This window comes from Papio anubis, chromosome 9 (assembly GCF_008728515.1).
Source record: "Papio anubis isolate 15944 chromosome 9, Panubis1.0, whole genome shotgun sequence".
Taxonomy (NCBI): domain Eukaryota; kingdom Metazoa; phylum Chordata; class Mammalia; order Primates; family Cercopithecidae; genus Papio; species Papio anubis.
This window is the reverse complement of record NC_044984.1, coordinates 82,473,853-82,487,743: the sequence shown is the minus strand read 5'-3', so window position 1 is coordinate 82,487,743 and position 13,891 is coordinate 82,473,853. Positions and strand designations below refer to the sequence as shown.

At 33.4% G+C, this 13,891-nt stretch overlaps 1 protein-coding gene across 8 annotated transcripts in view; it reads left to right on the top strand.

Moving 5' to 3' along the window:
• The window catches only part of CEP290 (centrosomal protein 290), a 94,639-nt gene that overhangs the window by 28,960 nt on the left and 51,788 nt on the right, over nt 1-13,891 (top strand). For all 8 annotated transcript variants that reach the window (XR_002515752.2, XM_021922738.2, XM_021922737.2 and 5 more), the window contains 6 exons: nt 1,875-2,039; nt 2,383-2,532; nt 4,571-4,686; nt 6,951-7,053; nt 7,144-7,374; nt 11,399-11,572. Coding sequence is in view for 7 of the 8 variants with exons in the window: in XM_021922738.2 (XP_021778430.2) it covers nt 1,875-2,039; nt 2,383-2,532; nt 4,571-4,686; nt 6,951-7,053; nt 7,144-7,374; nt 11,399-11,572 (939 nt within the window). In the remaining variant the exon portion in view is untranslated. The remainder of the gene's footprint in view (nt 1-1,874; nt 2,040-2,382; nt 2,533-4,570; nt 4,687-6,950; nt 7,054-7,143; nt 7,375-11,398; nt 11,573-13,891) is intronic.

Genomic DNA, 13,891 nt, shown 5'->3' with positions numbered 1-13,891 from the left:
GGATTTACCATTTACAAATACAGGATAGAGTATCTGTTATATAAACTTGAATAATATACACATTTTAGATTGTTAATATTTAAGTATATGTCATTTATGTTATCTGAACATATTTAGCATACATTATTATATTGTTTCCCAAATTTGTGCTTGATTTCAGTAGGAAAAAAAAAATTATTATTTACTGAGTTGCTTTTTTTAAAAAAAAATCATGATTAATCAGTAATTGGATACTTTTTATAGCAACACTGTGATTGTTAGCAGAGAATGAGAATGATACTAGTATGTTAAAAATTTCCTGAGGCAAGAAAATAGTTTGATTCCCATTATATCTTTCTCATTCTGACTTTCTCATTCTGATTGGTGATTTCGTTTTGCCTCTGCCATTTTGAATGTCTAAAATGATTATGTTTTTTTTATGTAAACATTTTTGTCTGTGATGATGCCCATTACTGATACTGTGTCCCAGATCAAACTTAATTTTCTAAGGGCAGCTCTACTTAGGGACCAAATGAAAACAGAGTGAATGGTCCAAGAAAGCCTAACTTCTGTTTATGCTGACAATCTCTGGGCCTTCCTGGAGCCACTGTTTCCATAGACTTCATTTACTTTTATCCTGGACTGTCATTGTTTTTTCAGATTTATAGGCCCAGTCTGAAATTCACAAATCACCTAACAATCCTTCTCTAAGAAATCTTCAGAATCCATGACAATTTAGACCAGATAATTCTGGATTATGCACTTTAGTTCACTCCTTGTTACTACAAGGTATTTTTCAGTGCCCCCAACAGCTATCTAACTCATTCTCATTTTACCAAAGTCCATGTAGACAAGGCACTATTCCTCAGTGAGACAACTAACTAGACCACCTTGTTGTCAGTCAGAGTACCTTCCTCTACCTACATTTATCTTCATGATATCCTCTTTGAATTAGTATAAGTTGTTACTCTGCATGACCTGCTCTAATCTCCTTCAGGGGAAGGCTTTTATAAATCTACTACCTAGAGTTAAACCCCGGATCACCTTCCTGAGTAGGAGATTGCATTTGGTTCTATTCATTTTACCTTATTTGGCTTCTACCTTCATTTTTTAAGACTTACTTTGCCTTTAACAGTTTTTTCCATACAGTTTGTCTAAAGTCCAAATATATTTATATGTACATATTATGTAGATGTGTGCATTGTGTGTATATACTTACGTATGCCACTGTTGGAGATTTTGAGCCGGTGATGCCACTCTGATAATATTTTAATATTTGACATATTATTTTTGCTTATTCATTATTCTTAGATAATGCCATATTATGATACCTTGCCTTTATTTTTATTTATGCTTCAACTGTGTGAAGAGGAAGCACTGAAAAATTCACTTAATTGAATGTTGTATTGATCAATTTTTCAATATTGTATTGTATTCCATTCCTTTGCGCATGCTTTGAATGCAGATCCTATATAATTTCAGAGAAAAATACCTCATTTTGACTGTACAAAAACCCTGTATAGTGAGCAGAGCTAACATTATTTTCCCCTTTTTAGAGACAAGAAAACTAAGATATAGAGAATTTAAGTCACTTTCCCAGCTAGTGACTGATTAAAATTTGAACCCTGGTCTGGTTGTTTTTCTAGTCTACCAGTCTGTTAAGATTAGCTAGATGTTTTTTAATTGTTTTAATGAAGTAATTACTATGTTTGGTAATGTAAATGAAAGTTTTATAGATTCATAAATAAGAATTTGAATTGGCATACTTTATTATCATGCTTGGCAGTGAAAATAGGAAAATGCTTAAATGTCCATTTTATTTAAAGATAGACTGTTTTTTACCACGATTTCACTGTTTTTCTCCATATTTCTAATATATAATATAAATTTACTAGGCTATAGAATCAAAGAATGCAGAAGGAATCTTTGATGCCAGTCTGCATTTGAAAGCCCAAGTTGATCAGCTTACCGGAAGAAATGAAGAATTAAGACAGGAGCTCAGGGAATCTCGGAAAGAGGCTATAAATTATTCACAGCAGTTGGCAAAGGCTAATTTAAAGGTGATAATTTTATTAAATAGAAGAAAATGCTAAACATAAGAATGTAGATTTAATAGGAAACTTAATTTTTTAAAAAGAATCCTTTATGAGAAAATGCTCGTTGAATTAATTCTTTTGATATTAAGAAACTGGATTTCTCTTATAAAATTAAGTGGAAAATATGTACCTTATAATATTAAAAAGAATACAAAAATTCTAAATCTTATACCTGGGCATTTCTAAGCAGAAACTAAAGTATGGTTTAAGTAAAATTCCTGGCGGAGCATTCACATATCTGTTAATTTGTCTTTCTTTGGGTGTAAGAGATGTTATTCTCATTGCTGGATTTTTTTTTTTCCTCCAGATAGACCATCTTGAAAAAGAAACTAGTCTTTTACGACAATCAGAAGGATCAAATGTTGTTTTTAAAGGAATTGACTTACCTGATGGGATAGCACCATCTAGTGCCAGTATCATTAATTCTCAGAATGAATATTTAATACATTTGTTACAGGTATTAAAAATTTTGTTGCAGGTATTGAAAATTTTACATGCGAATAACAAAAATCATTGGTAGTATGTTTGTGTTATTACTTTTATTTTACTTTATTTTAATTTTTCCATCACCAAAGCATGCAGATAGTACTTTTCTTAATATTTAGTCTTCATATATTCCTTTGAGTTCTCAAAATAGTAACAGTGAAATATATTTTGTATGGATTTTGATGTTAGATGGAATATTATACATAAAAGCAATTTGTACCATTCATTCCATTCATCTGCATGAGCAGCATGTTCACACATTTTGTTCACATGCCTGTCGTTCATGTGAAATACATGATTCACAAGCAGAACAACAAGCAGCTACTATAAAGCAGTGTTATGTAAATGAGCACTTTTATTTATTACTGGGTGGAAAACAAAAGAATAAAGTCTGTCAAAGCTTTTTAGTGTCATGATAGAATTATTCCCCTTTTCACATTCACAAGTAAACCTTTTTTTTTTTTTCTTTTGAGACAGTCTCACTCTGTCTCAGGAGGCTGGAGTGTAGTTGCGCTACCTTAGCTCACTGCAACCTCCACCTCCTGAGTTTAAGTGATTCACATGCCTCAGCCTCCTGAGTAGCTGGGACTACAGGCGTGCATCCCTGGCTAATTTTTGTATTTTTTTTAGTAGAAATGGTGTGTCGTCATGTTGACCAGGCTGGTCTCAAACTCCTGGTCTCAAGTGATTCGCCTACCTTGGCCTCCCAAAGTGCTAGGATTGCAGACGTGAGCCACTGCACCCGGCCACAAGTAAAAACTTCTAAACCAAATTATTATTTATCGTTGTCTTCTCTTTACCCAATAAAGTGTTAGTTAATCTACCTCTAAAGAGGAAAGGGTACTGTACTATACTACTTGCCCTGGGTTTCTCAGTTTTGCTGTCTATGTAATGGTTGTTTTGAATGTCCTAATGACAGATCTTTTTTATTATTTTATTTGAAGTTTGACTATAACATCACACACGTTATAAACATAATTACAAATATATGTTCAGAATCAATGAAAATATGTTTTTGATTATAAATGCCACTATTTCTCTCTGCTGGGTGATCTATTTTTGAGTATACTTGAGTTATAATTATTAAGTACTCATTTTTATTTTGGAAATTACAGTAATTCATCTTTTTCTCAATATTGGGATTTTTATGTTATCTAAGTCAGGTAAGGACAGCTTTAACTACTTATTAGAATATTGCTTTATAATATATGTTATGTTATTATTTTTAAATGTATAATTTTAGCGTTATTATTTCTCTTACTTACCTGAGGTATAGGGACACTACCAGCAAATAGTGGTAGTATGGCATTGTCGTATTTTTTGAGATAAAATTCATATTTTTTCATCTTTATGTAAGAAATATATCAGAAGTTTGTAGTAGATTAGAGAGTACCAACTGGGAGTCTGAAAACCTGTTCAAAGTGGCAAAACAGGTACTTGGACTCTCAATCCTAAGGCTGTATAGAGCTATAAGCATGGCAAGACCTTTGGAGTCAGACAGACCCGACCTCAAATGTTGGATCCGTATATATGGAAAGCACCAGACAACAAGCCTAGCATATGTATTTGGTAAAAATGATTGCCAAGTGTAGTGTTAATGAGTTTTTGGATATTGAGTATGTTATTTAATTTTCAATTTCATCTTTAAAATGAAATAATTGGAAAGGATAATTTGAGTGACGATATGAAACTGTATGTTCACAAGAGGGCATGTGACCAAGTGACTAGAGGTGAGTTTGTAACTATTCTATCTAATAAAACATTGTGATCTGGTTATTTGTGTGCTAACTGTAACTATCACATATGGTAAAAATAACTTTACCTGTTGTGTGGTACTCTTTTTTTTATGCCTTAAACTAAAATGTTCATAATATCATGGAAAAATGATCTATGTTGCTTATGGATTTGGTGACTTTTAACTTTTCTATAATGTTGTCAGAATATGAATTTATACTTTCAAATTCAACATTCTATTTCTTTTGCATTCTTATTTCTAAACCACTTTTTAGGAACTAGAAAATAAAGAAAAAAAGTTAAAGAATTTAGAAGATTCTCTTGAAGATTATAACAGAAAATTTGCTGTAATTCGTCATCAACAAAGTTTGTTGTATAAAGAATACCTAAGGTATAGGTATTAGCAAAACTTTATAAATACAATTGCAGTATATTCTTGTTAATTGTGAAAGTAACATAAGAATAATTGATGTTTTGTTCTTCCCTTCTTCTTCTTCCTTTGCAATTGTATTTTTTTACTCTAGTAACTACTGTTAAGAGCTTATAAACTGAGTTATCTAGAAAAGGCTAATTTATAAAGACAGAAAGCAGCATAGAGGTTACCAGGGCTGGGGAGAAGGGAAGAGGAGTTGTTTAATGGGTAGAGTTTTGTTTGGGATGATGAAAATGTTCTGGAACTGGATAGCGACGATGATTACACAACACAGTGAATGCACTGATGTGACTGAATTGTACACTTAAAAATGGCTACAATAGTAAGTTTTATGTTTCATGTATGTATTTACCACTATAAAAAAGTTATTTAAAAATTTGAGGAAAAAAAAAAAAAAGAACTTGTTTATGGAGACAGTGTAGCTTAATGATTACATTAAGCCTGGGATTATCCTACCTGAGTTTGAATCATTTAACATTTGCTTTTTGTAAGAGCTTGAGCAAGTCATCTTACCTATCTGTGTCTCAGTTTCCTTATTTGTAAGTTTCTTTGTAAGTAATACCATTTTCACAGGATTATTGTAAAACGTAAGTGAGTTATTAGATGAAAATGCTTAGGCTAGTGTGTGGCACATATGAGCAGTTTGTAAATGTCAGCTGTTGTTAGCATCATTCATCATCATCATCATCATCATTGTTCACATATGTCTATAGGGAACTAACATATTTCTCCTTATTTCTGTCATCTCATCTAAATCAATAGAATGATTTCCTTAATAGGAAATAGAATACCTAATCAAAGGTGATTTAAACACTAAGAATAATTATTATCTGACTAACCAGAACCACAAAGCTAGTTATAGGGTAGGTCATATTGGAAGGTTGTTGTTAACACCTATGATAGTTGTAAAATAGCTGCATGAATTCAAGAAAGATGAAACTGTGCCCATTGAAGAAGAGGAGCATTTTTTTCTACATAGCTTTTAATTTTAAATAAACATTTTTTATGGTGATATCTGGCAGACATTGACTCCGATCTCATTTGCTAGAATTGGGTCACATGTCCAAGTCCGAACAATCATTCAGTTGCAAAGAAAATGATACCACTGTACTGGGTTTATGTGAAGAACGTTGCAGATGTTTGTGGAATGCTCATGCGTAGATAACAGTGTCTTACACAACTTCAAAAAATAATAATTTATATATAAATATGTTTTAAATTACTTTTTAAATTCACAAGTAAGAATTTATGGCATACAACATGGTGTTCTATATATGTATATACTGTGGAATGGCTAAATCAAGCTACTTAACCATATATATTACCTCACATACTTTTTTTTTTTTTTCCTTGAGACAGAGTCTTGCTCTTTCACCCAGGCTGGAGTGCAGTGGTGCTATCTTGGCTCACTGCAACCTCTGCCTCCCGGGTCCAAGTTATTTTCTTGCCTCAACCTCCCAAGTAGCCGAGATTACAGACATGTGCCACCATGCCTGGCTCATTTTTGTATTTTTGGTAAAGACAGAATTTTGCCATATTGGCCGTGCTAGTCTCAAAATTCCTAGTCTCAAGCAATCTGCCCACCTTGGCCTCCCAAAGTTCTGGGATTACAGCATACTTTTTTTTTTTTTTTGTAGTAAGAACACTTAAAATCTACTCTCTTAGCAATTTTAAAGTATATAATATACTGTTATTAACTTTAGTCACTGTTATGTATGGATCTCTTGAACTATTCCTCTTAACTCCAATTTTGTGTCCTTTACACATCTTCTTTTAAGTCTAATAATTTCTGATGTGTTTGTATTCAAATTACTTTGTAAGCGTTTAACACCCAAATTTGAGAGTGGGGTCAGAATGTTGGAATTTGATTTTTAGAGTTAGTATGAGGTATTATTTTCCTACTTTTTTTCTGTCTTCAATAAAATGTTTATAAGATTCAGCTTCAATTATAATTATATCACCACCCATTAAGTGGTGAATCAAGGAAGAATGAAAATAATTTGATAACTTTGTTGCCTTGTGTTTATTTAAAATATTTTTAATTCTAGGCTAAAACCTTTTTAAATGAAATTTTAACTTCTTGTGTTTTCAGATACTGAATAGCTATGATACCTCTTGTGTTGAGAAAACTTTAAATTTGCATAATCTGAAGTTATCTTTTCTTGTAGTCAAACCTTTTATTAGGTTTACACTATTGTCTTTTGGTTTTGTTTTGTTTTTAGTGAAAAGGACACCTGGAAAACAGAATCTAAAACAATAAAAGAGGAAAAGAGAAAACTTGAAGATCAAATTCAACAAGATGCTATAAAAGTACAAGAATATAATGTAAGTAAAACATTTTTAACATTAGTATGCAATATTATACAAACTAGGATAGCTAGATTCAACAAGTAATATGGATGTGTCTTTGTGCAGAATTTGCTCAATGCTCTTCAGATGGATTCAGATGAAATGAAAAAAATACTTGCAGAAAACAGTAGGAAAATTACTGTTTTGCAAGTGAATGAAAAATCACTTATAAGGCAATATACAATCTTAGTAGAACTGGAGCGACAACTTAGAAAAGAAAATGAGAAACAAAAGAATGAATTGTTGTCGATGGAGGCTGAAGTTTGTGAAAAACTTGGATGTTTGCAAAGATTTAAGGTACATCTGATTCTTATTTTGCTTTTTCTGGCTATAAAAAATTTCAAGTATGCAGAAGATAGGATGGTATCAATAAGGCTCATCACCTGAATTAATAGTTAACATTTATTAACATTTTGCCATAATTGCGTCTTTTGATTTTTGTAGGAATGTTTGAATTGCAGACTTTCCTCCCCTAAATATTTAATGTACCCTTTTGAAAAAGCCTTTTTTCTTTAAATAACCACAGTAATTTTATTATACCTAACACAATGACAATAATTCTCTAATATTGCCTAAAACCCTGATTGTAGTCACATTTGTTACATTTTTTGATCAAGGAATAAGTATTTGGATGTTACATCTCATAAATCTTTTTAATATAGAATCCTCTTGCTTTTCTTTTTCTCCAAAAAAATGTTTGAAGATGTATCTGACTTTGTGTGTGTGTGTGTCATTTTACTTGTTCCTCTGTCCCTTGTATTACTAAAAGTTAGGTCGGAACCCTTAGTTAGCTTCAGGTTTAAACATTTTTGGCAAGAGTACTTCATAAGTAATTCTCTATACTTTATACTGCATCACTTCAAGAGTATCTGGTTGTTCCATGTTTTGTAATTGATTATTGTGTTACAGTAAAAACAAGCAGACCAGCTGTGGTGGCTCATGCCTGTAATTCCAACACTTTGGAAGGCCCAGGCAGGAAAATTGCCTGAGGCCAGACCGGCCTACGCAATGCAGTGAGACCCCGTCTCTACAAAAAATGTGTTTTTTAGTTGTTTTTTTTTTTTTAATTAGCTGAGTGTAGTGGCACATGCTTGTAATCCCAGCTACCTGGGACATTGAGGTGGGAGGACCGCTTGAGCCCAGGAAGTTGGGGGCTGCAGTGAGCCGTGATCATGTGCCACTGATCTGTAGCCTGTGTGCCTATATAACAGAGCTAGTCTCTCTCTTAAGAGAAAAAAAAAAAAAAGAAGGAGAAGAAGTAAAGATAACCATATACCTCCATTATTAAGCAATTTAGTTAACTGGTGATGTTTTGGTACCATACAAATAACAAATTATTCGTCAGTCCTAATGATTTTAGCACCCTCTGATGATTGTTGCCTAACTCAATTATGAGGAGTTGCAAACATCATAATTTTCTAGTTATATTATGCACTTTCATTTATTAACAGACACGCTTTTGTAAAATAAATAGCGTTTCCCCATTAGCCCAGGCTATTTGTTTATCTTGACGTATAGCTCCTACTACAAAGGCAAGCTAAATGCTTTTCTCTTTAATGACCAGTTTTCAGAATACGCACTTGGTGTGCTCTGTGCTCCCTGTTTTTTTTTTTTTTTTTCTCATCTCCGCTTTCTCTTTTTTAAGTATCATATTAGACTCACAGACTTTTAAATATTCCGTGTGTTTTAGTTGGAGTCATATTCTTTTGTCTCAACTTTAGCCAAAGAGAGTCCTTTAAAGTTGACTCATATTGTTTTGACAAAAATTCATTAATCTTTTGAACGAAGCCTCAAAGCTTGACTTGTTTTCTAGCATAAGATGTCTTAGACTTACCTACATACTTCATGCTCATACTTGGAATAAACCATTTCTTTAAAGAGCCCAGGTTCCTTTTAGCGGGGAAGGCATTGAGATACCAAAAACTGGCCACTGGGCATCATTGCTCTCGGAGTATCATTGCTGCTAGTCTCTCAGTAGACAAGTTAGAAAAATATGTATATATTTAAACTATAAGTTCATATTGTTATTTCCAGTTTAATTATAACATTATGGGGTAAGTAAATAGTATGTGGTTTTTACTAAACTTCTTTGATTTTGCACTTGTATGTTTTTTTCTTACATAGAAGATCTTTATTATTAACATTAAAATATTTGTTTTATCCCACAATATACATACAATATTTTGAAAAATGATACTTGAATTGATATTAATAGTAACAACAACAGCAATGCTGCCAAACATAGTTTAAAATTTTATTTCAGGTCTTATTTTCTTCAGAATCTATCTTGCTGAGGATGTATAGGCAAAGTAATATATTCTACGCTTACTTGAAATAATTGTCTTCATGCAGTTATGTTATACATTTTATATATAGTTAGGCTCATTTGTTTTTCTTTTTTTTAATTTTAGGGATTTTTTCCCTTTTTATTGAATTTTAATATTTAGAATATTTATATATGCAGATATTTAGTCAGAGAAATCTTAATTCTGGTCTTATGCGTTTCATATTATTCTGCTCTACCCTCTGTAGGTAACTTATTATCTTTCTTATGTTTCTTTTTTGGAAACATAAACAAAGACAAGACAGGTTACATGACATGTATACCCTTCTGCACCTAGTTTTATACCTTACCTTGTAGTTTATTTTTAAGCATGTAAATGTTCAATGTACATGACTAAATTTAGACAGGATTGTAGGAACACAGAAATCAAAGTTAAATTAAAATGGGCTTGGGTTCTTGACTCTTCACTTTAAAGGTTGCAATGGGTGATGTCATGCTAATAAACCTATTTTCAGCTTGATCTTAAAGCTTAATACTGAGCATCAAGAAATTCTTTAATAAACGTAAGTGATTTGTATTCAGATGTGTAATAAGGAAATGTGTGTTTTCTTTTTTTTTTTTTTTTTTTTTTTTTTGAGACGGAGTCTCGCTCTGTCACCCAGGCTGGAGTGCAGTGGCCGGATCTCAGCTCACTGCAAGCTCCGCCTCCCGGGTTTACGCCGTTCTCCTGCCTCAGCCTCCTGAGTAGCTGGGACTACAGGTGCTCACCACCTCGCCCGGCTAGTTTTTTGTATTTTTTTAGTAGAGACGGGGTTTCACCGTGTTAGCCAGGATGGTCTCGATCTCCTGACCTCGTGATCCGCCCGTCTCGGCCTCCCAAAGTGCTGGGATTACAGGCTTGAGCCACCGCGCCTGGCCCATTTTCTTATTTTCGTGTTAGATTTTTTTAGAATCTACTTTTCTTAGAGTTTTACGAATACAGTTAGTGTTTGAGATAGAAAGAGAAAAGAATTACAGTTTTCTTCCTCTTCTACCTGCTCATGAACTTGATTTTTTTCTCCCAACAATTGAAAAGCCAAGAAAAAGGGAGATTCTTAAGAGATGGAAAATAGAATCTCATCTACCCCTGTTTCCCCCAGAGCAGTGAAACTGAATATCAGGGGTAAGGTAGAATAGTATATACTTAACTTAGATGGAGAAGAAAGGCTGCCAAAATGAGATTTGAAGCACTATTACAAATATTTCCATCATTACTGTACTTCAGAATGAATTATAACCATAAGTTTTTTTTTTACTTCCTCATTCATAGATTTGGTTATTCCTTATACCACTTCTCAGCTTTCATCACTCTTTATTGTACTTTTCTATGTAATGTTTGCCTATTATAGAGCAACTTAAGAGAACTGTAAGACTGGGCATTTCATTTTGGTGTTGATAATAGAATATCTTTTAATAGTTCTGTAGTTGATGAGTAGAACCATGAACCAAGTAACTTAAAGTCCTTGATGTTATTTATTACAGAGAACTATAATAGAAGTTCTCCCTCTAATGTTTCCATCATGTGATCATGTGTACAAAAAGTTTTATTTGGTTATTAAAGCTAGTCCGTTTAGCTTACAGTAAGCATAAATAGCTAAGTTGTAAAAGTTACCTATGGTAATGCTAATTTTCCCATTTATCTATTAAAAGGCAGGTTATTTTCTGATCTCATGAAATTTAGAAAAGCCATCCAAAGATATATTCTGAGATATATATTGCTGCTGTTTGTTATGTTTTCTCAAATTAATTTAATTTAATTTTACTATGACAGGAGTTATGAAAGTATTTTATTTTTATTATGATTAAGATTTTCAAAGTAGCATACTATATGAAAGAAATTAATGTTATTGCATATTTTTCTGACATGGGAAATCATATATTTTAAAAATGGCTTTAAATTCTGTTTTGCTTTCAGTTGTATTATCTTTCTCAAAAGTGGCTAGTGCTTGACCAGAAAAAAAGACACCAGCATAACTCAGTGTATCTTTATTTACATAGGAAATGGCCATTTTCAAGATTGCAGCTCTCCAAAAAGTTGTAGATAATAGTGTCTGTCTGTCTGAACTAGAACTGGCTAATAAACAATACAATGAACTGACTTCTAAGTACAGGGACATCTTGCAAAAAGATAATATGCTCGTTCAAAGAACAAGTAACTTGGAACACCTGGAAGTAAGTTTGTGTGATTCTTGAACCTTGTGATATTAGCCATTTTTCATCAATGTCTTTGTGTTTGGGGGGATTTGGCAGATTTTAATTAAAGTTTGACTGCATTTATATAAATTTAACAGGGATGTAATTATCCATGTTATTCATTCAGTTTAGTTATAAATATTTTGTTCCCAAATATCAACATACACAACATATTATCTATTTATAGTGGCAGAATGACTTCCGAATGATTATCTAGATCATTCTCCTTAGGTCACTTGCATGATTTAGCTGAATCAAACCTCTTTCAATCAGACATCTAAGAGAAAAAGGATCATGAAACCGGTAGAATATTGTAATCAAAAGAGGGAAGCACCCATTAAGTGCCCATCCCTTTCTCTTACCCCTGTACCCAGAGCAAACTATTATTCCATGGTCCCTGGCTTTTGTTCCTTGGAATGAATGTAGACAACAGTGACTGAAATATTAAGGGCTCTTCCTGGACCATGGATGCACTCTGTAAATTCTCATCATTTTTTGTTGTAGAAATGCAAAAACCTAGAGTAGAATATCATAAGTTATAATCTGTGAATATGGACCAGACCCTTTATAGTTCTCTTACAGCCACTTGAGCTCCATACCTCTTACTGAGGACAGAACAAGCTCCTGATTTGTTCGTCTTCCTCATCAGAAATAGAGGCTTCTGGATTTTGGATAATTCTTATCTAAAATCCTCTCACAGGAGTAGCATAAAATCTAATTCTATTAGCTCAAAAGCTTTTGCTGGCTCAGAGAGACACATTCAGTAAATGAAAACGTTGTTCTGAGTAGCTTTCAGGACTCCTACTAAATTATGAGTCATGTTTATCAATATTATTTAGAAGTAATCATAATCAGTTTCCTTTCTGCTGCTTTTGCCAAAGAGAGGTGATTATGTTACTTTTTGTAGAAAATTATGCCTATTTAGGTGTGGTGATTTATGTTTTTCCATTCTCCATGTCCTCTGTCCTATCCTCTCCAGCATGAGAAAGTCCTAAGCAAGAGACGTCTTGTAGATAATGTATCAATGAGTGATTTTTAACATTATCATTTTCCCAAAGAATATTTTTCATCTTTCCTCAAGATTTTTTTTTTTTTTTTGAGATGGAGTTTCACTCTGTCACCCAGGCTGAGTGCAGTAGCCCAATCTCGGCTTACTGCATCCTCTGCCTCCCAGATTCAAGCAATTCTCCTGCCTCAGCCTCCGAGTAGCTGGGATTACAGGCGTGCCCCACCATGCCCAGCTAATTTTTGTATTTTTAGTAGAAACGGGGTTTCGCCATGTTGACCAGGATGATCTAGAACTCCTGACCTCAGGTGATCTGCCCACCTCGGCCTCCCAAAGTGCTGGGTTTACAGATGTGAGCCACCGCACCTGGCCCCAGCTATAATTCTGAATATCTCATACCTATCCCTATTGGTGGTGTCTTAGTTTTATTTTTTATTATCTTTATTGTGGTAGCCATTATTCATGTCTCTATCTCCAGTCTTATATCCTCCTTACTGCCACAAGAATGGTCATTCTAGACATGAATCCTACCCTGTGACTCCCATTTGACTCCTTGGCTTAAAAACTGTCAAAAGCTACCAGTCACCTGAAGGGTAAAAGTCAAGTCCTGTACTTACTCATGTCATCTAGAGCAAGAGATGAACTATCTGAGTTTTCTGAGCACAGTGTTCTTATGTATGTTCTTGTGTACATGCTCTTTTCTTTATGTAGGGAACCATTTCTCTCTTCCAGTTGTTTTGCTCAGTGAATTTCTATTCCTGTTTCAAAACTTTGTTAAGGCATTACCTTTTTTTTTTCTTAAGCATCCTTTTTTTAATGGAACAAAGTCATTCTTGTCTACACTAGTTCTGCATCTTATACATAGGTTTTGTACATAGTACAATGTGTTTACGTATCTGTCTCCCTTAATGGAATATAAGCCTTTTGATATAAGGAGCTATTTAATTTGTTTCTGTGTGTTGAGTATCTGCTGTTTTTCACAGAGGTCAAGCTAATACATGAGAGTGATTAGTGGTGGAGAGCCACAGTGCACATGTTGTCAAATATGGTGCTTAGGTAATCGTTGTTGCTTTTTGAGAGGTAAAGGTTTATGAGACTAGAGGTGATGAAAATCAGATTTCATATGTGAAGAACAGAATAGATAATAAGGAAATACAAAAACTGGATGGGTAATAAAGCAAAAGAAAAACTGGAAATTTGATAGTAGAAGAAAAAAGAAACAGATGTAGACTGAGGTAGAATCAAGAAGAGGATTCTTTGTTTGTTTGTTTGTTTTTTGAAACAGAGCCTCA